This window comes from Tursiops truncatus, chromosome 14 (assembly GCF_011762595.2).
Source record: "Tursiops truncatus isolate mTurTru1 chromosome 14, mTurTru1.mat.Y, whole genome shotgun sequence".
Lineage (NCBI taxonomy): Eukaryota > Metazoa > Chordata > Mammalia > Artiodactyla > Delphinidae > Tursiops > Tursiops truncatus.
Window position 1 is genome coordinate 663,386 of NC_047047.1, and position 26,435 is coordinate 689,820.

Sequence of the window (26,435 nt, forward strand, 5' to 3'; positions counted from 1 at the left end):
AGGCCAGTGCTACCTTGACACCCAAAACCAGACACAAAATAAGAAAACTATAGAACACAGCGATTATGAACTCAGACTCAAAAATCCTCAAAAAAAAACCACCCCAAAACAAAAAAAAGAAAACCTAAGGAAACCTAAAAAATAAAACACTGCAAACATCTAAAAAGGATTTGACACCGTGATCAAGTGGAATTTACCCTAGGAATGCAAGTTTGGTTTAATATCCAAAAATCAATCAATGTAATATACCATATTTACAGCCTAAAGGACAAAAACCAAAATCCCCGATTCTCTCAACGGGCGTAGAAAAAGGATTTCAGCAGCTTTTCATGATAAAAAACACTCCGAAAACTAGGAATAAAAGAGATATACTTAATGGTCAAAAGATGAATGCTTTCCCCAAAAGATCAGAAACAAGACAAGGAAGCCACTTCCAGTCATCCCTGTACTGGTGGGTCTGCACATACAATGGATTATTACTGAGCCGTAAAAAGGAAAGAAATGCTGACACAGGCTACAGAATGGATGAACCTTGAGGACACTGTGCTGAGTGAAATAAGCCAGACACAAAGGGACAAATCCTGTGTGATATCCACGGAGACAGAAAGTAGATGGTGGGGCAGGGGCTGGGGGAGGGGACGGGGAGCTGACGTTTAGTGGGGACAGAGGTTCAGTTTTACAAGGTGAAAGTTCTGGAGACGGATGGTGGGGACGGTTGCACATTATGAATGTATTTAATACCACCGAATGGTGCTCTCAAAACTGGTTAATCTTACACTCCAGGTGGATAGTGTCAGAATTGAATTAAAATGTAGGACAAACTGTAGTATAGATAACGCCGCCAAAATCATTTCACATCAAATTCTCTTCACATTTACAATTACTTTCTTGGGTTTGATTTACAGAAGTGGGTATTCTGGATTACAAGTTATAAACCATTTCAGACTTGATACATACTGCCAGATTATTTTCCTAACAAATCTTACAAATATACCCTCATGCCAGCGATGTAAGATAATTATGTTTTTAATAAGATCTGCTAATATTGTAGGCAACTGATAATATCTATTTTATTTCTTTGATGAATCACTAATCACGCTGGAACACTTTTTGTACTTTTGTACATTAATTATATTTCCTCTTTTGTTTCTATTTTGTTATAGTATCTCTGTTCATGTTCTTTTCCCTACACATGTACTAGGGTTTTCATATTCTGATCAATGCATAATACTAATATTTTCTATGTTGCTTTTGTTGCAAGGGTTTTTCCCAGTCTGTTTTTTGTTTTTAATTTTCAGAAATTTAATTTATTCTTATTCAAATGTCTTTCCTTTTGTAATTTGTTCCTAAAACTTCTGAATTTAAAAAGTACTTCTCATTCTAGGACTTTCCTGGTTAGAATCCACCTGCTGGAGCTTCCCTGGTGGAGCAGTGGTTAAGAGTCCGCCTGCCAATGCAGGAGACACAGGTTCGAGCCCTGGTCCGGGAAGATCCCACATGCCGCGGAGCAACTAAGCCCATGTGCCACAACTACTGAGCCTGCGCTCTAGAGCCCGCGTGCCACAGCTACTGAAGCCCGCACACCTAGAGCCCGTGCTCCACAACAAGAGAAGCCACCACAATGGGAAGCCTGCGCACCGCAATGAAGAGCAGACCCCACTCTCCTCAATTAGAGAAAAGCCCACGCGCAGCAACGAAGACCCAACGCAGCCAAAAATAAATTAATTTTAAAAAATTAAAAAGTATTTCTCATTCTGAAAAAGTTAATAAACATTTTTATTTTATTTTAGCATTTATCTGGCTGAATTTTATAAGTAACTATTAAATATTATCCATCTGGAATTTCTTCTGATGTAATATAAGGCTATAAAGCTATAAACTGGTTTTGCCCCCCTAACTGCTAACAAATGATCTCACCATTTGTGGGACACTAATTGAATAATTTGCCTCCTTCCCCCTGAAAAACTCGTTATCACAGAGCTTGTGTGATGACCTATGATGTGTAAACAGCCAACACGGCTCATGTCCCTCCCACACACCACATTCTTCCCTGCAGTAACCAGCTGTTATTCTTGCCCCTTTATTCCTCCAAAGAAAGAAACGTCGGGATAATTCTATCAATTTTACCAGAAGACGCCCACCTGGAATTCTGATTAATGGTATTGGAGCTATATATTAATATGGAAAACTGAAGAAGTTCACAAGAAAAAATGTTCATGTGTGATCCAGAAGATTTCACCCATTCCCCTGGAAGCCTCACTGGTGCAGAACAGCATCTTCCCATGTCCGAGAACTGTTCCTGCACTAATCCCGAGGGAGAGAAGAAATGCTGAAATACTGCACAGAATTACTGAAATTACATGGAGTTGAAATGAGCCTTCAAATCTATTTTAATGCTGACTGAGGGCATCTTTATTAGCATTTACTCACGTGTTATTATACGGCAACATTTAAAGAGCTCTACCTCACTAAGCCAAACCCCATACACACCAAATAAAACACATGACACCATTACTTATTCATTTGACAAGCACTTACTGAGTGCCTCCGGTGTGCTCTGCATTGTCACTTGGGTGTGGGATACACAGGTATCCCAAAAAGCATCAGCAGCTTTTTGTGGGACAATGTTGCATTCTTACAACTTAAGCCCTTTAATCAAAATTCATCTAACAAATCCAACCTCAAATTTTGACTTTCATCCCATTTGTTTAGCTAATCTCTAGCAATGCTTCCTCCTGGGAGGCATGACTAACCAAGGCTGCGCAAAACAAAGCTTCATTTCTAAAAAGTTCCCAAGCCCTGTATCCTTGGCTTTCCCATCACCCACGTAATCTGTCTGCTGCAGCCTTCACGTTCCAGAAACTATCACCACAACTTCCTTCATAGAAAGCATCTAAATGACCAAACGTATTATCAGAAGGCGATGTGGGTGTTTCTTTATTTTAAAAATCAAAAGGGCTCAAGCTGGGAAAACGCTTCTTTTTAACTCTGGTCTCACGGTCCTCAAATGACCTTTGTGGGAAAAAACAGACCTCTAAAATTTTGAGGAATCGCTGAGACTTTTTTGTCTTTTGTCAAATTCAATAGACAGCTATATAATAAAATTAAGCACCACTTTCTAAACTTCACCGATGTCCTTTGTCATCACCAGTAACACTAGAGAGGGGAAAGCACCTGACAAAGGCTGGAGAGCCCAGGTCTAACACAGGGAAGCAACAATCACGTAGCTTACATACGCATAAGTACCCACGCTAACACATTCTGTTAAAAGCATGAAGAAACTGCCTTAAACAGACAACTGCAGATGCCTCCTGCTTTGTGCAAATCTGGCAAATGCCCAAGAGACAAAAAGTGCTCTCACTTCCTGATGCGAGTAAGCCAGCATTTAAAAAAAAAAAAAAAAAAAGGACATTAAGTCCAGAACCACCATTAAATTATCTCAGACATTAGCTTGGCACCCACTTCAAAGTTACATCATTGTGATTCTGGTCTGTCTTATAACACAGACAACCTAGTGTCCTATACATATATCTTAAAAATTTTTTTAAACATATTTTTTTCATCATCATCCTCAATCTTGTAAATATACTCAATCACCCGAAACCAGCTAAGTGCTAACAGAACTTTCCAGATTCTAGTAGGAGCTGAAGCTCCTACTATCTTAAACTCATTTTTTAAAAAATTTATTTATTTTTGACTGCGTTGGGTCTTCGTTGCTGCGCGCGGGCTTTCTCTAGTTGCGGCGAGCGGGAGCTACTCTTTGTTGCGGTGCACGGCCTTTTCAGTGCAGTGGCTTCTCTTGTTGTGGAGCACGGGCTCTAGGCGCGCAGGCTTCAGTAGTTGTGGCACGGGGGTCAGTAGTTGTGGCTCACAGGCTCTAGAGCGCAGACTCAGTAGTTGTGGTGCACGGGCTTAGTTGCTCTGTGACATGTGGGATCTTCCCGGACCAGGGCTTGAACCCGTGTCCCCTGCATTGGCAGGCGGACTCCTAACCACTGCGCCATCAGGGAAGTCCCTTAGACTCATTTTTGAAAACAGAAAACTAGTCTCAGCCATGTTCCCTGTAAAGCCAAGGATCCCTGGCTTTTACAAAAACATCACTACCCACACTCCAAAGACAAAGGCTGCTCGTTCGGTGGATGAATTACTCCACCTCAAGATTCTAATGAAGACCACGCTCTCATCCCTGACACATGCCTCACGGTGACAAAATCTACACTGTGCTCCACAGCAAGAGCAGTTCTGACAGCCATCCGTTAGGACCCAAGGGAACTGGGGTATTCTAATGTGGGCAATGACCTTCAACTCTGATGTTCTGGACACCATTTTACCACACACTCTCTGAATGAGAAAATTTGAAAGCAGTGAACGAATATTTCTTTTGTTGTAAGATTTCCCATTAGAATAGCAGAAAGAGGCATTCAGCTCAAGCCCGAGGAGTCAGGCTCAATCTTAACCCGTATTCAAACCTCTGAAGAATAAATCCAAGCTGGAAGGAAGGCATAAGCCAGACGCCAGCGGTCCCTTCTTTAATTATGTGCTCATTACTGATTAGCAGGGGTCGTTTTTACGTTTCTGCATGTGCCTCTGTGAGCCCAGGACTGACGGCACGACTGCCCTTGAGGGCATCCAGGCACTCGAGGCCGCGGCTGGTGATCTCCCCATCACGTTCCAAGGATTCGAGAGAGACGTCCTCGACTGATGTCACCACATCCCGCCCCTCCCCAGCTGTCCTCCGGTGGAGATGGTAGGACGCCGGCAATTCCCACAGAAGCCCCGCCCGCAGGGCCACCGCCTGGACGGGGACCTGGCCGGGGTCAACCTCCTGGGCAGGATCGGGGGCTCATGAGCTCCTGGAGGAGCCCCGCCCCCACCAGGGGAGGGCGCACGGCTCAGAGCACGGGTCTCGGCCCCAACCGAGCCCTCGTGGAATGGGAGCACGACGATCACGGGCACCACAACCACGTGCTCGTCCGCGTGCAGGGCTCCCGTCCAGCACGAGGCTCAGGGCGTGAGTGTGGGGCAGCAGCAGACACGGAGAGGTGCCTGGACCGAGTCACCTGACAGCGCGCATCATCTGTCACCTGGTTCCACCGGGTTACAAAGTAGTCACGGAGGAAGAGGAAGCTTCCCTTCTCAGAAGTGCGGCAGCTAAGACAGGAAATGCCTTCAACTGCAGCATCACATCAGCCGAACCCTAAGGAGTTAACCATCTAGGTGGGAAGTCCGCAAAACGCGGCCCCTAGGCCTGTGAGCTCAGAGTTGTCACACACGTGCTCAGGAAACCTCCTCTCCTCCCTCTTTCCGGACAACCAGCATGGAGTGCGCGTGATGTGCGGGGCCCCGTTCGTCTGGATGTCTCACACGTGGAAACTGGTCTAACTCCGTGACCAGCACTATTCCCTTCACTCCGCACCCGAGGCAGAGGCAAGCCGGGCACCCCCGGCGGGTAAACGCGAAGCTGGGGTCTGAGCACAGGCTCTTTCCCGTGGTAACATCTGATCGCACAGCTCTTTTCATCCCGGTAACATGGAGCTGGCAGGGGTACGGGAGCGCCAATGGGCCAGTGCTCCAGCTGGAAAAACCAACATCCCTGGAATCAAGTCACCAGAATTCAAGCTCCAGCTCCTTCCTGGGTCAGCTTCCTACCCTGAGCGCATCTTTCAAATTCCCAAATCTCCGATTCTTCATGCGAAAGCAAGGATGTTCGTATTTATTCTTATTGGTCATTCACCTACTTACTGAGCATCTAAGAGGCGCCAGGCATTGTCGCTAGATCCTGGGACACGGGCTGAACGGAGAGAAACCACCTCTGAAGGGAGTGGGGTGTAGGGTGGAGCTCTGGGGAATCACCCCTCACAAGCGACGTGGCAGGTTTTATACCATTGGGGTCATGGTGCACGGGGCCGGCAGGGGGGCTGGGGAGGGAGGAAGGGGAACAACAGGGCTGGACTCCCAAGGCAGCATGGAAAAGATGACTCCAGAAACGAACCCAGAGGATGGAACACCTCACAAGGCACAAAACACTGGGAAAGAGGGTATGTAAAAACCTGAAGACACAAAAGAAAAAGGTGTGTCCTAACTTCAAACAGTTCTCAGAACACATTTCTCCTAGGGACCTGGGGGAAGGAAGGGGCGGATGAGTCACAAATGGGGCTGGGAAGGTAGGGACTGGGGGAAGAGGCAAAAGGTTTCATAAAGCCCAAAGCTCTGCACACACAGACGAGGTTCAGGACAATCGTTACTAAGGCCCAAGTCATCACCAACGGTCAACATTCCCCTGTGACGTGAGCTAGCACACAGCCCGGACAAGCTCAGACACAGGCTCCAAGACCCGCCCTGAGCTCTACTCCAGTGGCACCGAGGGGCTTCATACCTTCCCACCCTTTCCATGCAAAATTTCAAATCCAAACAACTGCAGTTCTCAGCCAGACAGTCTGCATCTGGAGAAGCCAGCCTGTGTTTCTAACAGAAGCTTAGAGGGAGCTGAGATCTGCAGGGTCCTTATAAAGACCTTTCAGTCCCCCATTTCTGGAGATGTAAGAGTCCAACACCAAAAGCACTGTGCCGCTTCCCTCTAACCTCCAGAGTCTTTGATGAAAACCTATTGTCTTTCCAATTTCTTCCCATAAACGAATGGTGTCAATTTGCTCTGGCTGCTTTCAAGGTTGGTTTTTGTTGTTGTTGCTTTAATATTTATCTCTTTATTTATTTGGCTACACCGGGTCTTAGTTGTGGCACGCGAGATCTTTAGCTGTAGCATGTGAACTCTTAGTTGTGGCATATGGGATCTAGTTCCCTGACCACGGATTGAACTCAGGTCCCCTGCACTGGGAGCGCAGACTCTTAGCCACTGGACCACCAGGGAAGTCCCTTTCAAGGTTGTTTTTTTTTTTTAATGTCTTTAGTTTTTAGGAGCTTAATTATGATACATCTTGGCCTGACTTTTCTTGGGTTTATCCTATTTGTGGTGTGTGCAGCCTCTTGAATCTGTAGGTTTACATTTCTTGCCAACTTGGGGAAATCTTTAGCCATTATTTCCTCTGGGCCTTTTCCACCCCACGCGCTTCATCCTCTGCTTTCAGAATTCCAAGGTCCCACAGGTCCCCAAGGCTTTGCTCTGTTCCCCAGTCTATTTTCTCTGCCGTGAGTGCGGGTGAGGCCACAGTTGTTTCTGGGTGTTTGGTTGAAGTCGAGCATTTACTGTCTAAACATTTTTCTTCTTGTTAGACTGTCTTTCCTGGTCCCACAGAGAACAGTCTTCGTTGTGACATGTTTTTGGTCTGTACCTGCTGGCATTTCTAGACGGCCAGAGTCTGGGATAAAATGGGGATATGAGTGTAAAAAGAAAACCCAGACAACTCATCACCCCATTGTTCATCAGGCCCCATTGTCCCTGCCAGCTTGCCTTCTTCTCTCCACATTTCAGAACTTTTTTTTTTGGCCGCGTCATGCAGCTTGTGGGATCTTAGTTCCCCGACCAGGGATCAAACCCAGGCCCATGGCACTGAAAGCACCGAGTCTTAACCACTGGAATGCCAGGGAATTCCCCACACTTCACAGTCTTAGGCTTGTTTTATACATAATGTCCAGCGTTTATTGTGCTTAGTGGGAGGAATAGGAAAATGTCCACCTGATCCATATTTCCCAGGTTCTTAACCATTTGAATGCTGGGAAAAAATCTAAAGGTTAATACTTTGCGACATGTGAAAATTCTATGAAATTCAGATTTCAGTGTCTGTAGTTAAAAGGTCACTGGAAAGCAGCTGTGCCCATCTACTTACATGCCGTCTACAGCGGCTTTCACGCTACAACAGCACAGCTGAGCCGAGGTGACAGCATCTACCACGTGGCCCTTTAGAGAAAAGGTCTGATCGAGGGCCCTGACCATCCACAGCTGCCAACATCATCGCCTCCTGACGGGAGGACCCACCGCCTTCCCTCACGCAGTCACGGGTGTGGGAGCCCAGTCAGGTTTCTGGGCCGCAGCTTCCAAGAAGACGTGCAGGTCGAGGCCACGTTCACACCAACACTAAGACGGCAACTGCCTCTCTCACTCTCCTCTCACGGGTCACTGTGAAGTCTTCCAGAAGCTACGTGACATGAAGTATTACAAAAGAATGAAAGCCAGCTGTCTTCCATTAAAACATTGACGAGATCTGCCCAAAAAGTATTTTTAAAGCCACTCTTCTCTATACGTCCAAAGTATTTTAAAGCCACTCCACTCTTCACTATTTTGTTTCTTTGGAAAATAATCACAAAATATTTATGTTAACATACAAAAGGTTGATTAAATTTCAAATACAGCAAATATCAAGAAGCTCGTCAGGGTCCTCAACAATTTTTAAGAGTAGAAAGTGGTCCTGAGACCAAGAAGTTTGAGAACTGCTTCTTTAGATCCAACAATCAATTCATACACTTTATAGGGAACAAAGAAGTTGAACTGTGCCCAGAGGATGCGACCTGCCAAATCCAGACTGTAGGAAATTCTTCAAGACAAGGAACCCGTTTCTTCAACAAAAAAAATCACAAGAACAGGAAGGGGGGAAAAAAGATGGAAGGGGTACCTATATGTTAAAAGAAACTGAAAGACTTATCAAACTCTCAAAAGGTATGAACCTTATTTAGATCCCAATTCAGAAAAAACTATAAAGTGAATGTTTGAGATAAAACAAAAATTGAACACTAACTGGGTAGCTGATGATACACAGGAAATAGTACTAATCTTCTTCAGGTGGGATAATGATGTTGCAGTTATGTTTAAAAATCTTTTCTAGAAGAGTCCTTACCATCTTAGGATACCTATTAAAATCTCTAGGGACTTCCCTGGCGGTCCAGTGGTTAAGAATCCTTGCTTCTACTGCTGGGGGTGCGGGTTTGATCCCCGGTCGGGGAACTAAGATCCCACATGCTGCGAGGCCAAAAAAATAAAATAAAATAAATAAAATCTCTAGGATACGACACAGGGCAGAGCAGAGGGACAGGACTGGGCCTCGGTCACAGGTGAGGTCACGCCAGGCAGTGAGGACTAAAGCTAAGGTAGGACATGGGGACACATTATTCTACTTTTTGTGTTTATGTCTGAACTCTTCATTAAAAAAAGTTTAGGGGCTTCCCTGGTGGTCCAGTGGTTAAGACTCCTCGCTGCCACTGCAGAGGGCACTGGTTCGATCTCTGGTCCGGGAACTAAGATCCCGCATGCTGCCCAGTGCAGTCAAAAAATTAAAAAATTTTTTTTAATTAAAAATAAAACAAGTTTAAAAGTACAGACTCCATGACATTCTTCCCCAGAAGCAGGGGATGAGGCTGGCCCATCTGCACTGGCACGACCCCCGTGCGGGGAGGTCTGCAGCCCACGTTTCGGGAGCAGCTCTGCCTGGTTCCTGACTCTCCCCCATGACGTGCCAAGTAAACCGGGCTCCTGGTTGAAGGCTGGCATGTCCCTACCTCCTGAGGGGCTCAAGAGACACTGCCTGGGGCCCATGTCTTACATTAATGACAACAAAGCTATAATACCTGGTGACAAATGATCAGTTCCTCCTTTAAGTTCGCAAAGACTTTTTTAACTTCTCCTCTGGTACCTGGACACAAATAACCCCCATACAAGACAGACGACGAGCTCCACACCGCATCGTAACTACACACACCCCGGCTGACAGCACCGGACAGACCTGCGCTGAACTGGAACATCGGTCCCCAGATTTGTCAAGGTCGCCACCACGTGCGCGGCACAGCCAGGAGCTCAAAATGAAAACAAACACACACACATGTACACACACACACACAAAGACACCAAATTTAAGTGAAGAACGTGATCTCACCTGATACATTCTCTGCTGCGCCTCCAGAGTGAGATTGGGACCCTCCAAGTTCAGAAAGAAGGACCGTCCGGCAGTGAGATGAGGTAGCTCCCTCGCGGCTGCCATGCTCGGGGAGCAACTATTAACCACACACAGAGGACGCCTTGAGAGCGAGGAGAAGTGGGAGCCGCAGCCTCGCCTGAACGGGAGGGGCCCCGGGGAAGAGACCTGGGGAGGGGCCACGGGGGGGGGGCACAGCTCAGCATCAACCTCGGCTCATCTCACCCTGTCCCTGTGACGCGGGGACTTCCCAACCTCCTGTGCTGTTTCCTCATCTGTAAAATGGGCATAAAAATCCTGCCTCGAAGTGCAGCCGTGTCAGATTTGTGAAACAGATGTTTAACTCCTTTAAAGTACTTGTGTCATCGTAGGCCATTAATAAAAGATGGTTATTACTAAGAAAGTTTCCAGAAGAGCAGCCTAGCCATGAAATGAAATAATCTAAACAGGGATGACATCATTTGAACTTCTTCCCAGTGGTCCGTGGGTGCTGGGTCTCTGCCTGCAGAGTTAAGTTAAACCACATGTGAAGGCCATCTCGTCTTACCCCAAGTTCTGTGAGTTTATTCAAGCACTGTCACAGACACTCAGAAGAGCTGGCTCTGGACTCTTCAATACACTAATGAATGGAGGAATAAAAGGAGAAATAAAGCTCATTTAAATCCTGTTTGTTTTTTTCTTGGACGTCTAACAAACATGATGGAGATGTTCCTTTACTTCCAGAGCCTACAATTTGGCAGAAAAGATTAGATATCTCTACGAATAACTGTAACATAAAACAGAAGTTGATAACTACCCGAAAAGAAGCCAAAGTGCTTTGGGAGGAAAGACATAAGCTCTGAGCCCTGAGCCCCCAGCGCACAACCTCAGTCCACATTGCAGGAACTCAGTATCCAGGGGCCAGAGGCAATCCTGCCCCGACTGCAGACAAGACACAGGAGAGGAAGGTTTTCCAGCCCAAGAGAGCCGCGTGGACAGAGGCCCTGTGATGGGAGAGCACCGGATGTTTTCAGAACCAAGGGGCCTGTGACAGGCCAGAAGGTGACGAACAGCCTGAACTCCAGGCGCGGCAGTTTGGCCCTTATTTGACAGGCAATCGGGAGTCTTCTCAACATTCTGAAGAGGGGGGGACATGACCAACATGATGCTTTAGGCGAATCTGGAACCGACACGAATGACAACAACCTGAAAGATTCTCATGAGCTGGGACCACGTCCCACCCGCCTGGGAATCTCTGCAGCCACACCCACCTGGCACCTGAGAACCACATGCCGCATCCACCACGTCGAGAAGGAGAAGGACCCACCAACGGCCCAGTTCCACCACCAGCTGTGCCCACACGCCCCCCCAGGTGGGCCCTGTGCTGCCTGGCAATGCGCCCGGCCTCAGGAGTCGAAACAGACACACGACACGAGGACTCCCACTCTCCCCGTGAGAAGTACCTCATGGCCTGTCTGTGTGGATGGTCAGACTTGTTCCCTAACAGATGCACCAGCAGAGGAGCCCGCCAACAGGAAGGCCTCTCGGGCTGGCCCTGGGGGACAGCGCACAGGGTGAAGAGGAGACCCAGGCCTCCGGGGACGAAGAACCATGTCACCAGCACGAGGGCCTCAGAACCCCAAGTCCCCAAGGATGCGCATCACAAAAGGAATCCACTTCAAAGAGGTTGACATCCGGGACCTTTGTGATACACTAGCTCTGGGGCAACATCTGATACTTCATCCAGACGTTTCCAGAATTACCATGTCCATGGGGCTCAGATACATCAGACAAGGTCTCACCTGGGCGTCTGCAGCCTATGGGGATGTCCCAGGGTCAGGACTGCAGGTAAAACCAGGGAAATCCGAGTGAGATCGAGGGACTGCATGACCGTCGATACTGCGGCTTGGATCACGCACCACCATTTTGCAAAATGTTATCAATGGGGAAACGGGGTGAAGGATACACTGGATCTTTCTGAATTCTTTCTTACTGCTGCATGGGGCCCTACGTGACCTCAGGTGAGCTACGTCGCTCCTGTGCGTCCCAGCCCAAGCTCACCCTCCACCCTCCGCGCCCTCCCCTCCCATGGGATGCACTGGCCACGGCCAGCTGTGTCTGCACCTTCCAACCCACACACAGAATGTCACTGTGGACTCATCAAGGCAAAAAGTATGCTCCGACGTGAAAAGGATGCAGGAACGTGACCCCCTCTCCCGTGAGCTCCTGCGTGCAAACGTCTGATGAGATGAAACGAGATGAGCGGTCGTCGCACAAGGGGTAAAACCACAGCTGCTGGAGGGTCCACGGAACGTGGCAATGGGCACCCCAGCTCTTGCTTCTCTAGTATCTTAAAATTAAAGTTTTTGGAAGACAACCTGGCCACGGGCCAGCGTGTAATGTAGATGACATTTCTGTAGGCAGGAAACCACAGCTTAAAGCACAATTAACGAGAAATGTAAAATCGACCAGCAGTTTGAGATGCTTTCCTTCTATTTAAGGGCAGCCCTAGTTGAGAACGTGACCTACGCTGAGGTTTATTTACATGATCTTCTGAGGAACAGACACAAGATTACTGAAAACAGAGGCTCCTGGGGTAAAGCTCTGTGCTTCCATCACCGGCCTGGATCTGCCTTCCCCACTGCAGGCCCCCGGACCCTGAGGAGGGCAGGAAGGTCCCCTCGGGGAGGAAAGGGAAGGCCACGCACTGCACCCATACCCAGCAGGAGAAAGAGCGTCCAGGAGTGGTTCAGGGTCACCCCAAAGGCAAGGGGGGTGATGAACAGTCAAGACAGCGTTCCTGACAGCTCTAGGCCTGCAGGGCACACGGCAAACAGAACTGAGGCACCTTTCCCGCTACCAAGTCTTCATCGGTTTCCTTAAACTAAGTGCTCGATTTCCTCAGTGCACAAACAGGCAGAGAGCACTGAAGACCTACGAAGACCCTCGCTGCCAGGACACCACCTCTTCATAACACGCTGGCATCGTGCCCGGAAAAACCCTTCAGGGCAAAAGCTGCTTTTCCCCTAGTGGTTCTTCAAGTCCCACTGAAACTCCCTCCAACTAGAAAGCATTCACTACAACAAGCATTTGCCTCACATTTCTAAGAAAGCTCTTTGTAGATTTCCCTTTTTAAATATTCCAAATATCTGCATTTCCCTCATGATTTCAGGTTATGTTAACAGTGGTTCTCAAAGGGTGGTCTCGAAACCCTGGAGGGTCCCCAGACCTTTTCAAGAAGCCGGGGGATGAAAAGTGTTTTCATAATAATGCTAAGAAGCTCCGGGAAGATGCTGGGCCCTCCGCGCGGTGGAGGCATTTCCACTGATGGTGTAAAGGCAGCCGTGGGCCCAATGCCAGCCCCTAGCACCAATCAAGGCAGGGGCAGCGGTGATGGGACCCAGCGCCTCACCCCAGGCACCTGCAGGGGAAGAACACCCCTTTCCCTTCTCAGTGTCCCTGATGAAAGCGGTGTTGCCCCAGCCACTCTGGGAAAGTCTATGCTCCTGAGAAAGCTAAACATGGAATCACCATGCACCCGGCCACTGCTCTCTTGGACAATTATTCCAGAGAAAGGGACGCTTATGGTGACACCAAAAACCTGTCCACAAACGTCCATATGTCCTTATTATTAATAGCCAAAACCGGAAACAGCCCAAATGTCCTTCATTTGTTCCTCATTTGACAGTTAAGCCGTCCTATATACACCCACCCTGAGGAGAAACTACAATACACACAACAGCCTGGACGAGTCTCCAGGGAATTAAGCTGACTTGTTTAAAACGCAATCCCAAAAGGTTAAGAACGGTATGATTCCACTCATACAGTATTTCTGAAATAACAAAATTTTAGAGATGCTGAATGGATGTGTGGTTTAAAGAGCAGGCGGAGGAGAACACAGAGGAAAATGGAATAGGAGGGACCCTTGGGGTGAGGGCACTAACTGTCCTCTATCTGGACCTCGGTGGATACACACACCCACACTCGTGATAAAATTACACAACACACACACGACTACAGGTAAAACTGGGGAAATCGGAGTAAGATGAATGGATTGTGTGACCATCAGTATTGTGGCTGGGACTGCACTACAGCCTTGCAAAACATTATCAATGGGGGAAACTGGGTAAAGGATACACTGGATCTTTCTATACTATTTCTTACAACTGCATGTGAACCTACAGTTCTCTCAATAAAAGTTTCTATTAAAAAACGTACACCCATGTTCATAGCAGCGTTATTCACAATAGCCAAAAGGCGGAAACAACCCAAATGTCCATTGAAGGATGAACGAATAAACAAATGAATGGTATAAACATACAATGGAATATTATTCAGCCTTAAAAAGAAAGGAAATCCTAACACAGGCTACAAAATGGATGAACCCTGAGGACACTATATTGAGTGAAATAAGCCAGTCACAAAAAGCCAAAGACTGGATGATTCTACTTATATGAGGAACCTGGAATAGTCTAAATCAGAGACATAAAATACTACAGGGGAGACCAGGGGCTGGAGGGACAGGGGAATGGGAAGCTGTTTAATGGACAGAGTTTCAGTTTCGCAAGAAAAAAGAGTTCTGGAGATGGACAGATGCCAGCGATGGCCACACAACATTATGAATGTGCTTAATACCACACAAAAAAGCAAGGGATTGTGAAGGGAAAATTCAGGATGGGAATGGGATGGGACCAGGAGACGATCAAGGCTCTTAAAAGGAAAGGGTTATACTCTTTTTTTTTTTTTTTTTGGTTCTACTCTTAATTCATATTGTATACACTGTATTGTCATTCTTTATATCTTACATATATTTTAAATTTTGTATTGATTGAATTTTCAATGAATTTTTTTAAAAACAAAAAAAAGTCCTTGATGAAGCAATACAAATTACTGTTATTAAATCTCGAACTTTGACCTTGTATTCTGTTTCTTGTGATGAACAAAGCACTTGGGCTGCATACCACAGCAAGACGATTGTCTGCAGGGAAAGCACGAGTGTGATCCGGTGCCGCTGAATTAGATGCTTTTTTTCACGGTCTACCATTTTTACCAGAAAGAATAACAAACTATGGTGTTTAGACTTGCACTTGGCAGACATTTCTTGAAACTAAACAAAGTGAGTCTGTTACTCTGAAGAAAACAATTGCCAAGAGTTTCCTATCAATAATAAAAATCAAGCTTTCAACTGAAAATTAAAATATTGGAAAACTTGTATCCACCACCTGGAGTTTGACAGCTTCTCAAACTTAGAGAGTTTCTAAGGCGATCAGCCGTGATATTAAGAAATGTTATTTAGTGATGGTGTATAAAGAGATGTGTCAACATTTGGAAGGGCTGCCTAACTCAGTGAATCAACATTTTCCAAATGAGGGTGATGTTACAACGGGCACAAGCCCCTTCCAACTGCAGGGCAGACGGTGAATTTTAATGTCATGGAGAGTGAAAACCTCCTTGTAAGGCTTCAGACTCCACATCAAACTAATCTTTAAGGAACATTAAGCTTGTCTAGTTTTGGAGTAATAACGAAAACTACCGCAACTACGTGAAAAGCTATTAAAGTACTACTGCTCCCTTTTCCAACCACACGTCTGGTTAGGAGCAGATTTTCTTCAGACTTCAACCAAAACGGACCGCAATGGACTGAAAGCAGAGCAGGCAGGAAAATGCAGACATTTAGGAGATATGCAAAATGTAAGAGCAGGGCTCTCGTCACACTAATTTTTGTTTAGGAAAATGCTATTTTCATAAAGCATGCGTTATGTATGTTGAGATCACAGACTTATTTTACGTTTAATGAATGAGTCAATGTCCTTTAAAGTCTCAGTTTCGTTTCTAATTCGGTAAATCTCGAGCCCTGAGACGTCCCCTCCCTCACGGACGCCTCTCGCAACCCGAGCCGGGCTGCGAGCGCCGGGCGTGGGGAGCGCCGGGCCGGGACGCGGTCCACTCGGGCCGCCGGCTCTGCAGGCCCGTCCGTCAGCGCACGGGGAGGGGCCGGCAGCGCCGCCGACGTGGCTCCGGCTCCGGCTGCGGGTTCACGGCCGCCGCGGCCTTACCTGTTGGTCATTCCTGCCGCCACGCCCAGCATCTCCGGCGGCCACGCGAAACCGCACCGCGTACCCGCGTACCCGCGTACCCGCGCCGCTCCCGCCGCTCCCGCCGCTCCTCCTCGCTGCGCGGACTGGCAGGAAGGGGCGGGGCGGGGGCGGAGGCCGCGCCCACCTAGGCTCGGCCCCGCCCAGCAGGCCCCACCCACCCACCCCCGGAACCGCCCGCCCGGATGTCGGCCCCGCCTCCATTTAGGCCTCGCCCCTGGACCGCCCCTATGTGGGCCCCGCCCCGCCTTGGCTCTGCCCTCGCCTTCAGGCCGCCCCTCCCCGCGCGCCGAGGCCCGCCCTAGCGGAGGCGGACTCTGTCCCGGGGCGTGAGGGCACGGCGCGGTCGGGGTGAGGGGCCGCGTCGCCCTCCGTCCTGCTCCGCTGTCCCGGCACCAGAATCCCGCGGGCGGGGAAGGTGGGCGGTGTAGGTGCTGATGTGAAGTCAGCTCCGCTCTGACCCGGTGCGCGCTGTGGGGCCGCTCCTGGAGCTGCAGCAGCGCTGAAGACCCCGTTTACGGACAGTTCTCGCGGAGCGTTCCGGGGAACCCGGTGAGCCCCGAGGGGTGGCGGGTGCCCCTTAACGGAGGACTGCAGTGGGGGTGGGCGGCGTGCGGCAGCGGAACACAACTGGCCACACGCTTGTACAGGCAGGGCCAATGCAGTTTGTTTTTAAGAGTAACTGAGGAGGTTTGTTTAACCAGGACATTAATTAAATAAATCACGGTTTATACACATAGTACTACACAGATGTAAAAAAAAATAAGAATTGCCAATAAGCACATGAAAAAATGCTCAACATCACTAGTCATCAGGGAAATGCAAATGGAACCGACCTCACACGCAGGGTGTTGTGTTGGTTGAGAAACTGGGGCCCTGGTGCACTGCGGGTGGGAATGTACACTGGTGCAGCCAGTGTGGAGAACAGTACGAAGGGTCCTCAGAAAACTAAAAAGAGAGTTGCCGTATGATCCAGCAATCCCACTCCTGGGTATTCATCCAAAAGAGTTGAAAGCAGGGGCTAGAGGAGATATTTGTACACCCAAGTTCATTGCCAGCATTATTCACAAATGCGAAAGGTTGGAGAAATGGATAAACAAAATGTGGTCCATCCATACAATGTAATATTATTCAGCCTTAAAAAGGAAGGAAATTCTGACGTATGCTACAACACTGATGAAACTTGAGGACATTGTGCTGAGTGAAATAAGTCAGACAAAAAAGGACAAATACTGTCTGATTCCACTTATATGAGGTCCCCAGAGGAGTCACACTCATAGAGACAGAAAGTAGATGGTGGTGGCCAGAGGCTGGGGGAGGTGGAAGTAAGGAGTTTTGATTAACAGGTACACTCTCAGTTTTGCAAGATGAAAAAGCTCTGGGACTTCCCTGGTGGCGCAGTGGTTAAGGATCCACCTGCCAATGCAGGGGACACGGGTTAGAGCCCTGGTCCTGGAAGATCCCTCCTGCCGTGCAGCAACTAAGCCCGTGCGCCACAACTACTGAGTCCACACGCCGCAACTACTGAAGCCTGCGCCCCTAGAGCCCATGCTCCACAACGAAGAGAAGCCACCGCAATGAGAAGCCCGCGTACCGCAACCAAGAGTAGCCCTGGCTCGCCACAACTAGAGAAAGCCAGCGTGTAGCAACAAAGACGCAACGCAGCCAAAAACAAATTAATTAATTAATTAAAAAAATAAAAGATGAAAAAGCTCTGGAGGTTGGTTGTACAACAATGTGAATATACTTGACGTTACTGAACTGCACACTTAAAAACGTTTAAGGTCAATTTTATGTTATGTATATTTTACAACAGTTTAAAAAAATAAGGCACATGATTTGTAGTAATAAAGAATGACCTCTGCAATATATTTCAAGTAAGGAAATAATGAAAGGGAGAAAAGTTTGTTTAGTATGCTGCCGTTTGAGGGAAGAGAAAAGGGAGACACCACCCACAGGCACACGCGCGCACACACACACACACACACACACACCACTTGTATATTAAGAAATATCTGGAAATATAAGATATGCAAGAAACTAGTAACAGAAGTTGGATCTGTAGAGGGTCTAGGGATTAGAAAGAGGGGAGAACATGCACACAAAATATATTTCCTTAATGGAGTATTAAAAATTCAAATTATAAGACAGTAGTAATTTGAGAAAATATGCAGTGTGGTTAATTGTATGGGATAAGTTAAAAATTTTATATACAGTGTGTGAATTACAACTGGTTAAAAATGCTTAAATATCAACAGTAGTTCTGATTTGTTTGGAGAGCAATCTATGTGATGTTTTCCTATATTTCTTTGTTTTCTAGAAAAGAATACGTATTAATTTTTAAAGAAAAAATCAAAATATTTAGAGACTTGTCTTGATATCTCATCTCCCAACAAATTTCATCTCCCACTTCTTTTCGAATAAAGAGTTGGGGTTGTTTTGCGTATATATTCCAAATGTTCCCAAAAGTAAGAGATTAATTTCATATCAATTGCTTTGCTTCATTGTTGTTGTGGTTATATTTTATAAAGCAGGTTTCTTTTCATGGTAGCTTGCTTCCAACATACTGTAGTTTGTGATCTATTAATCTTGCTGTCACTTCAGGACACTTGGCTAGAAACTGGCTACCTCTGGGTCTCTAATTGGTGGTTTTAAAGCAGTAGTGCATTTCATCATAGTTATCCTGTCTGTGGACGGTTATCTGGGTGAGCTGCTTCCGTGGTTGACCAATGTCTGTCACAAAGACGGAAAAAAATACTGTCTCTTGGTCTTAAATGTTAAAGTGTGTTTCTTATTGTTCATATTTCCCTGGAGTCTCTCAGGATGAAACCACAATGTCTGCAAGACTGCTTCGTTCATTTCTGTTTTGCCTCTCATTACTCGGCTTTTGAAAATGAAATTTGGTATTTGTAAGTTTATGTGTTATACGTATGTGGATACACATCTACACACAAAAGGCATATGATTGGAAATAGTTTAGAGGTTGTATTCACAATAAACACTTATTTAATGTGGTTTTTCTTCTTTTCATCCTCCATGGATCTCCAATAGACAAGTACGTAATAGGAGGACAGGGAAAACAGCGTTTATCTGTCCAGAAATGGTGGGTTAGTTAGACAGCTTTTTCCTGCATCCTCAGGTGATATATACTCATCTCGTTTCTGGCTCCATAGCAGAAGAGCTCTGCTCATACGTGATGTGTCCTGGTTGAGAGGGAAGGGTGTGGGCTCAGGCACATTCGCGTTCAAATCCTCCCAGCCACCTGCTGAGTGGTTTACCTTCTCCCTGCTTCAGACTCCTCCTCAAAAAGGAAATAATAACAGGGCCTACTTCAAAAGTTTGTTAGAGGATTAAACAAGATTCACCTTTCAACAAATATTGGTGCCAGGCACTGTTCTAGGCACTGGGGAATCAGTAGGGGAAAAAAAGACAATAGAAGCACTGAGGACAATGCCAGTTACATAGAAGCGTAACAACTGTCAATACTGTTTACTATTCAGGAATTCAAACATTACATAAACATGTAACTTATCAAGAGACAGCATATTGGAATACCTGTGATCTCATGTTGCAGAGATAGTAATTGAAAACAGTCTGGTGTCTGTTTTCCCAGATGTTTTCTATACGTTTAGCAACTGTGTATGTTTTCTTAAATGGCACTATATATACTATTTTGCATCTTAATATTTTAAAAATATATATCCTGGACAGTCTTCCACTTCAATACGGATATCTCTAGTTCATTATTTTTAACAGCTGCACTGTATATTCCATTTATTTATAGATCAATGGATCTCGACCCTGGCTGTTAGAATTACCTGAGAAGTTTTTAAAAACTGCCAATGCCACTGGGACTAACAGATACATGCTACCGTATATAAAGTAGATAAACAGCAAGGATTTACCGTATAGCACAGGGAACTATATTCAATATCTTGTAATAATCTATAATAGAAAAGAATCGAAAAAAAATATAAAACTTGTTTCCTCTCACTGTCCTCACACCAGTTTCTTCTCTAATCTGACCTCAGCTCTCTGCAGGCTCCAGTAGATCCTTGTTGCTAAGTCCCATGGACCGGTGGTTCCCAAACTTGAGTGCGGACCAGAAACACACAGCGTGCATGTTAGACCCTGCCTGCTGGGCCTCTGGCCTGTGGTTCTGATGCAGGGCGTCTGGGTGGGGCTGAGACTTGCATTTCTAACCAGCTCCCTGGAGGTGCTGTGGCTGCCGTCTGGGGAGCACACCTTGAGAACCACTGAGTAAAGGGAATGAAACGATCAGATTTGCAAGCAAGAACAGGCACATGAAAAAATAGAGTCCTAATTGGTTTTAACCCTAGGGGGAAAACTTGTTAATCATTCCACTATTGTTAGTAATTAATGCAAGGCCCTTCTCACATCCTTTCCATTCTCTTGTTTTTCAATTTAACTTAAATTTTCTTGCATAATTTCTTTCTCATATTTTTCCCCTTCACACTCATGCCCTCCCTCCCCACTGCTCCCAACTGTAAGGAAGCATTCTCACAGTTTTGGTATACGTCCTTTCTTTTGCTTATGTTGTTGGAGAATATGTATGGTGGTTTGTAAATGTCCACATGTTACATTATGTGAGGGGTGTTTGGCTGTAGGTCTCCCTGTCTCTTGCTCTGCCCTGTGCTGAAGCACCACCTGCACATGAGCCTCTATTTCAGGCACTACTGTAGCTCTGCAGACCCACCTCCACGCAGCCTACAGGTGGACACCAGCTTGCCTCCCCCCTCCCTGCGACCAGGGTGGACGCTTAGACGAAGACTCCCAGGCTCGAGCCTACGGCCTCCTGAAAACGCCGCACTTCACATGGATAAGAAAGAGCCCGGGGCCAGGGGACCTTGCACAGGATGCTGAAAGGTGAAGGAGGCTCGGCTTTTATACAGGTTCCTAAAACTGCTCCTTTGAGCTACACAGGGACCAGCTCCTTCCCCTTCCCCTCGGGGCTATCTGCCACCACGAGGTCGGTGCAGTCACAGCAGAAGCCACTCTGGCTTCGTGTGTCACCTGGTGACGTACGTCCCACAGTGTCACGGCCGGGGAGGGGCTGATCAGGAGGGCGATGGGGGTGTGTGTGTGTGATCACTCATGGAGGAAAACACGGCAAAGAATGAACCACAATGTTAATAACGGCTTCCTCGGGTTACCTTTACACTGCTTGTATTTTTCAAGTTTTAAACTTTAGGGACATGGAACTGGTTGATCATAACGCTTAGTTCCTGACACACTTTCATCCTTGATCCATTAATGGCTCACTTTCAGTTCATCGTTTTGTTACACAGTTGATTATTTTTAATAATGTAGTAAGAACCCACGAAAACACCACTTAAAGAAAGGCTAGGTCCTTCATAATAATTTACATAAATACATGGTTACCCGCTGGGACCATCCTCTTCCCTCGCTCCATCCAAGGCAGCTCTCATCCTGAATTTCTTGTTTACCGTCTCCTTGCTTTTCTTTTTATATAGTTTTATTGAATCTATATGAATTCTTGAACATACACGCACATATCTGCAAACAAGCAACTAAAATTTTAGTTTGGTTTAACTTTATACAGAAAATACACTATGTAAAATCTATTAGAACTTTTTATTTAACAATTTGCATTTTTTAATAAGCAGATATTCATTTTTAATTATTATTTATTTTTGGCTGTGTTGGGTCTTCATTTCTGTGTGAGGGCTTTCTCCAGTTGCGGCAAGCACGGGCCACTCTTCATCGCGGTGCGCGGGCCTCTCACTATCGTGGCCTCTCTTGTTGCGGAGCACAGGCTCCAGACGCACAGGCTCAGTAGATGGGGCTCACGGGCCTAGTTGCTCCGCGGCATGTAGGATCTTCCCAGACCAGGGCTCGAACCCGTGTTCCCTGCATTGGCAGGCAGATTCTCAACCACTGTGCCACCAGGGAAGCCCCTAGAACTTATTTTTTATCAGTTAACATTATGTTGCTAAGATTCATTGATACTGTTCCATGTTGCTGTAGTTAATTTGTTTGACCACTGTGTGAATATATCACAATTAATTAATTCCACTGTTGCTGGGCTCTGGGGTTATTCTAGGTGCTTACGATTGTGAAGTGTTCTCCTATGAACATTCTGAATGTTTACTGTTGTATATATGCTGCAATCTCTCTTAAATATTTATCTTGGAGTGAGTAGAAGATAAGGCCAAGCCACTTTTAAAAGTGTTTGTTCCAAACTACTGAGATCTCGAAGGCAAACATCCTCCCCGACACTTGGTGTCACTTTTTCCTTTTGCCAATGAAATGGGGATAAAATGATATTTCAGTTCTGCAATCAGGCACTTCCCTGGTGGCGCGGTGGTTAAGAATCCGCCTGCCAATGCAGGGGACAAGGGTCCAAGCCCTGATCCGGGAAGATCCCACATGCCGCGGAGCAGCTAAGCCCATGTGCCACAACTACTGAGCCTGCGCTCTAGAGCCCGCGAGCTACAACTACTGAGCCCACATGCCACAACTCCTGAGCCTGCATGCCACAACTACCGAAGCCCACACACCTAGAGCCTGCACTCTGCAACAAGAGAAGCCACTGCAGTGAGAAGCCTGCACACTGCAACAAAGAGTAGCCCCTGCTCGCCGCAACTAGAGAAAGCCCGCGCAGCAATGAAGACCCAACGCAGCCAAAAATAAATAAATAAAAAAAAATCCTTTATAAAAAAAATTCCCCAGTCAATAATGAGATTGTCTATTTCCTCATGTACTTGTGGGCAGTATGGGACTCATCTCTTATGATGACTCTGCTCATCTTTTGCCTAAGTTTTTGTTGTGTGTGCGTGTGTGTGTGTGTGCGTGTGTGTGCTTTTCTCATTGATTTGAAAGAGATCTTTTTGTTCATGATATTGTGCTTTTATCAGTTACGTTTATGGTGAATATCTTCTCCCAGTTTATAATTGTCTTTTCACTTTCTTTAAAGTGTTTCTAACAAACAAAAAAACCCAACCTTACTACAATCCAATTTATCAGTTTTTTCTTTAATAGTTAATGTCTCAGGCATCTTTTTCAAGAAATCTTCTCCACCCTAAGTTTTAAAAGGTATTCCTCTCTATATTCTAAGAGTTGTAAAGTTCTGTTGTTGACATTTAATCCTTAATCAATCTAGGGTTGTTTTTAAATTTTAGTTGTGATAAAATACACTTAACAGAAGGTTTACCATCTCAGCCATTTTCAAGTGTACAGTTCACTCGTGTCAAGTACATTCTCACTGTTGCACAGCATCTGCAGCGTCCGTCTCCTGACTCTTTTCATCTTCCCCCATGGAAACTCCGTCTCCATCCAACAACGACTCCCGTCCTGCCGCCCCTGGCCCCCACCACCCCACTCTCTGTCTCTGACAACCCTAGGGAGCTCAAATGAGTGGGATCATACAGGATTTGTCCTTGTGTGTCTGGCTTATTGCACTCACCACAAGGTCCTCAAGGTTCACCCATATTGTAGGCTGTGTCAAAATTGCATTCCTTCTTTTTTTAATTTTTAAAAGTAAAAAAAATTTTTGGCTGTGCTGCATGGATGTAGGATCCTAGCTCCCTGACCAGGGATCAAACCCATGCCCCCTGCATTGGAAGCGTGGAGTCTTAACCACTGGACCACCAGGGAAGTCCCCGGAATTTCCTGCCTTTTTAAGGCTGAATAATATTCTATTGTGTGTATGGACCACATTCTGAGTTGATTTTATGTGTTGTGTGAAATAGCAGAGTTGCACGTACATGTGGGTCTGGCCTGGCTCACTATTCTAGTCCATTGGTCAGTCTGTCTTGTACCCACACTGTATCCATGTACTGCCTTAGTTACCGTGGTTTTGTATAATTGCAATATTTGATGGGGCAAGTCCCATGTCCTTGGTTTTGCTTTTCAGAAGTGCCCTGGCTGTTGCCTGTTCCTCTTAATACATACAGTTTACAATCATTTTATCAAGTCCCATAAAAAATCCTATTGCAGAAAATTCCCTGGCAGTCCAGTCTAACTAATTCCTGGTTAAGACTCTGAGTTCCCACTGCAGGGGGCATGGGTTCAATCCCTGGTTGGGGAACTAAGATCCTGTGTGCCACGCAGCCGAAATAAAAAAAAAAAAAATCCTATTACATTTTGGTTGAAATTGCTCTGAATTTATAGATTAATTAGGGAAGAACTGACATCTTTATGATTTGAGTCTTTCTACTCATGAATATGATGCATCTCTCCATTTATTTAACTGTTTAAAAATATATTCTAATAAGTTTTGTGACTTTCTGTCTAGGGGTGTTCCATACCTTTTGTTGTATTTATTCCTAGGTATTTGGTATTCTCTGATTTACAATGGTGTCTTCTCTTTAAGTATTTCAGTTGTTTGCTAATAGCATAATAAAGACAAAACTGACCTTTTAAATATATTAATCTTATAGCCAGCCAACTTGCCAAACCCTCCTAAGTTTTCTAATACTTTATCTGCAGGGTTTTTTTTTGTTTTTAATGTAAGCAGTCTTATCAGCTAAAAATAATGTTTTACTTCTTTTCCACTGTATGTCTGGAATTTCTCATTTTACTTCACTATCCAGGGATGTCAGTGCCACGTTAAGTAAAGGTAATCCTAGTGAGTGCCACGTTATTTTTCCTTATTTTATTTTTTGCGGTACGCGGGCCTCTCACTGTTGTGGCCTCTCCCGTTGCGGAGCACAGGTTCCGGACGTGCAGGCTCAGCGACCATGGTTCATGGGTGCAGCCGCTCCGTTGCATGTGGGATCCTCCCGGACAGGGGCATGAACCCGTGTCCCCTGCATCGGAAGGCGGACTCTCAACCACTGCGCCACCAGGGAAGCCCTATTTTTCCTTATTTTAAAATGAATGATTCTAAGTGTCCGGTTAGGATGACGTTTGCTCTTCATTTTTCATGGATACTCTTTCCTATTTTTAACTAAGAATTTATATCAATGTGTGCCGAATTTGATCAAATGCCTTTTCTCTTTTCGTCTGTAAATGTAGTAAGATATATTAATGTATTTTCTAATATGAAAACACCCTTGCATACTGAGGATCCACCCCACCTAGTCATGAGGTATGCTCTTCTTCTATACACAGTTGGATTCGATTTGTTCATCAAATTTTGCTTAGAATTTTTGTAGCTATATTCACTATGAAATGGCTTGCAATGTTCCAATTATATCTTATCTGTGGTATCAGGGTTTATGCTGGCCTTATAGAGTAAGTTGGAGAATATTTCCTTTTTATTGTCTGAATAAATCTGTATGAAATTGGGTCAATCGTTACTTGAAAATTTGGTGGGACGTGACTGCAAATGCCCTTGGACTTCGTGTTTTCTTCTTGAGAAGGTTTTAAACACCGTTTCCATTTCTATTGTAGTTACAGGGTTAGTCAAGCTTTTAAATTCTACACAATCATCGTACACAGTAATACAGAGTAAATTTAAATTTTAAAGAAATTGTTTTATTTCATTTCTAAAGTTTCACAATTGTTAACATAGTTATTTATATTATTCTCATATCTTTTAAAATTCTACTTTATCTATTATGTGTCCCCTGTTTATTAATAAAGTTATTTGTGTCATCTCTCTGCTTCTCTTGGTCAACCTGCCAGAGTTGTGTCCATTTTACTACTTTTCTCAAAGAAACAAGTTATTTTTCGTATGCCTTTAAAATCTCATGTGGGGCTTCCCTGGTGGCGCAGTGGTTGAGAGTCCGCCTGCCGACGCAGGGGACACGGGTTCGTGCCCTGGTCCGGGAGGATCCCACATGCCGCCGAGCGGCTGGGCCCGTGAGCCATGGCCGCTGAGCCTGCGCGTCCGGAGCCTGTGCTCCGCAACAGGAGAGGCCACAGCAGTGAGAGGCCCGCGTACCGCAAAAAAAAAAAAAAAAAAAAAATCTCCTGTGTACTTTATACTTACAGTATATCTCAGTCTGGAATAACTACATTTCAGTCTTTCAATGTCCACATGTGAACAGTGGCTACTGTGTTAGACACAGACGTTCGAGAACAAAGGAGTTCATTCTGAAGTATTTCAAAGTCGTCATATATAAGGCAGTTTGAAAGCTGATCTGAATGATTCCTCCTTTTCCAGGAAAGGAAGCAGAAACAGTGCAGTCATGAAATTCAGTTAGCTGCCTATTTTATGGGTCCCAGGAGAAACGCACAAGGCCAGAGAAAGTGATCTCAGTCAGAAACTCAGAATGAATCATAAGAATTAGACATTGCACAACGTCTGGTGGTTAACATGAGTTTTCAGCTTACAATGAGATCACTCTATACCATAAAATGTAGAGAGTTCCTAATTATGCTTAGTGTAACAGGTATACTGATACATTGTTCTAGACACTACAGATCCATACTTTGTGAAAAATGGTATTTCACTCTTTGGGAACTGTATCCTATAATCTTAAACTGCGCTAAAATAAATAATATAAACTATCTGTTACATTGCTCAGAACAGGTCTGAATTCTAGCCTCTACTTTGGTTATAAGTAATAAA

The 26,435-nt window shown here is 45.6% G+C and overlaps 1 protein-coding gene across 1 annotated transcript in view; it reads right to left on the reverse strand.

Annotated features, from left to right (window-relative positions):
- LIMS1 (LIM zinc finger domain containing 1) overlaps window positions 1-16,027 on the reverse strand; it is a 94,296-nt gene extending 78,269 nt beyond the window's left edge. Inside the window, exon 1 of the mRNA XM_019931302.3 lies at window positions 15,896-16,027. Within this exon, the coding sequence (XP_019786861.1) occupies window positions 15,896-15,927 (32 nt within the window). The 5' untranslated portion in view covers window positions 15,928-16,027. The remainder of the gene's footprint in view (window positions 1-15,895) is intronic.
- Between the last annotated feature and the right edge of the window lie 10,408 nt (window positions 16,028-26,435).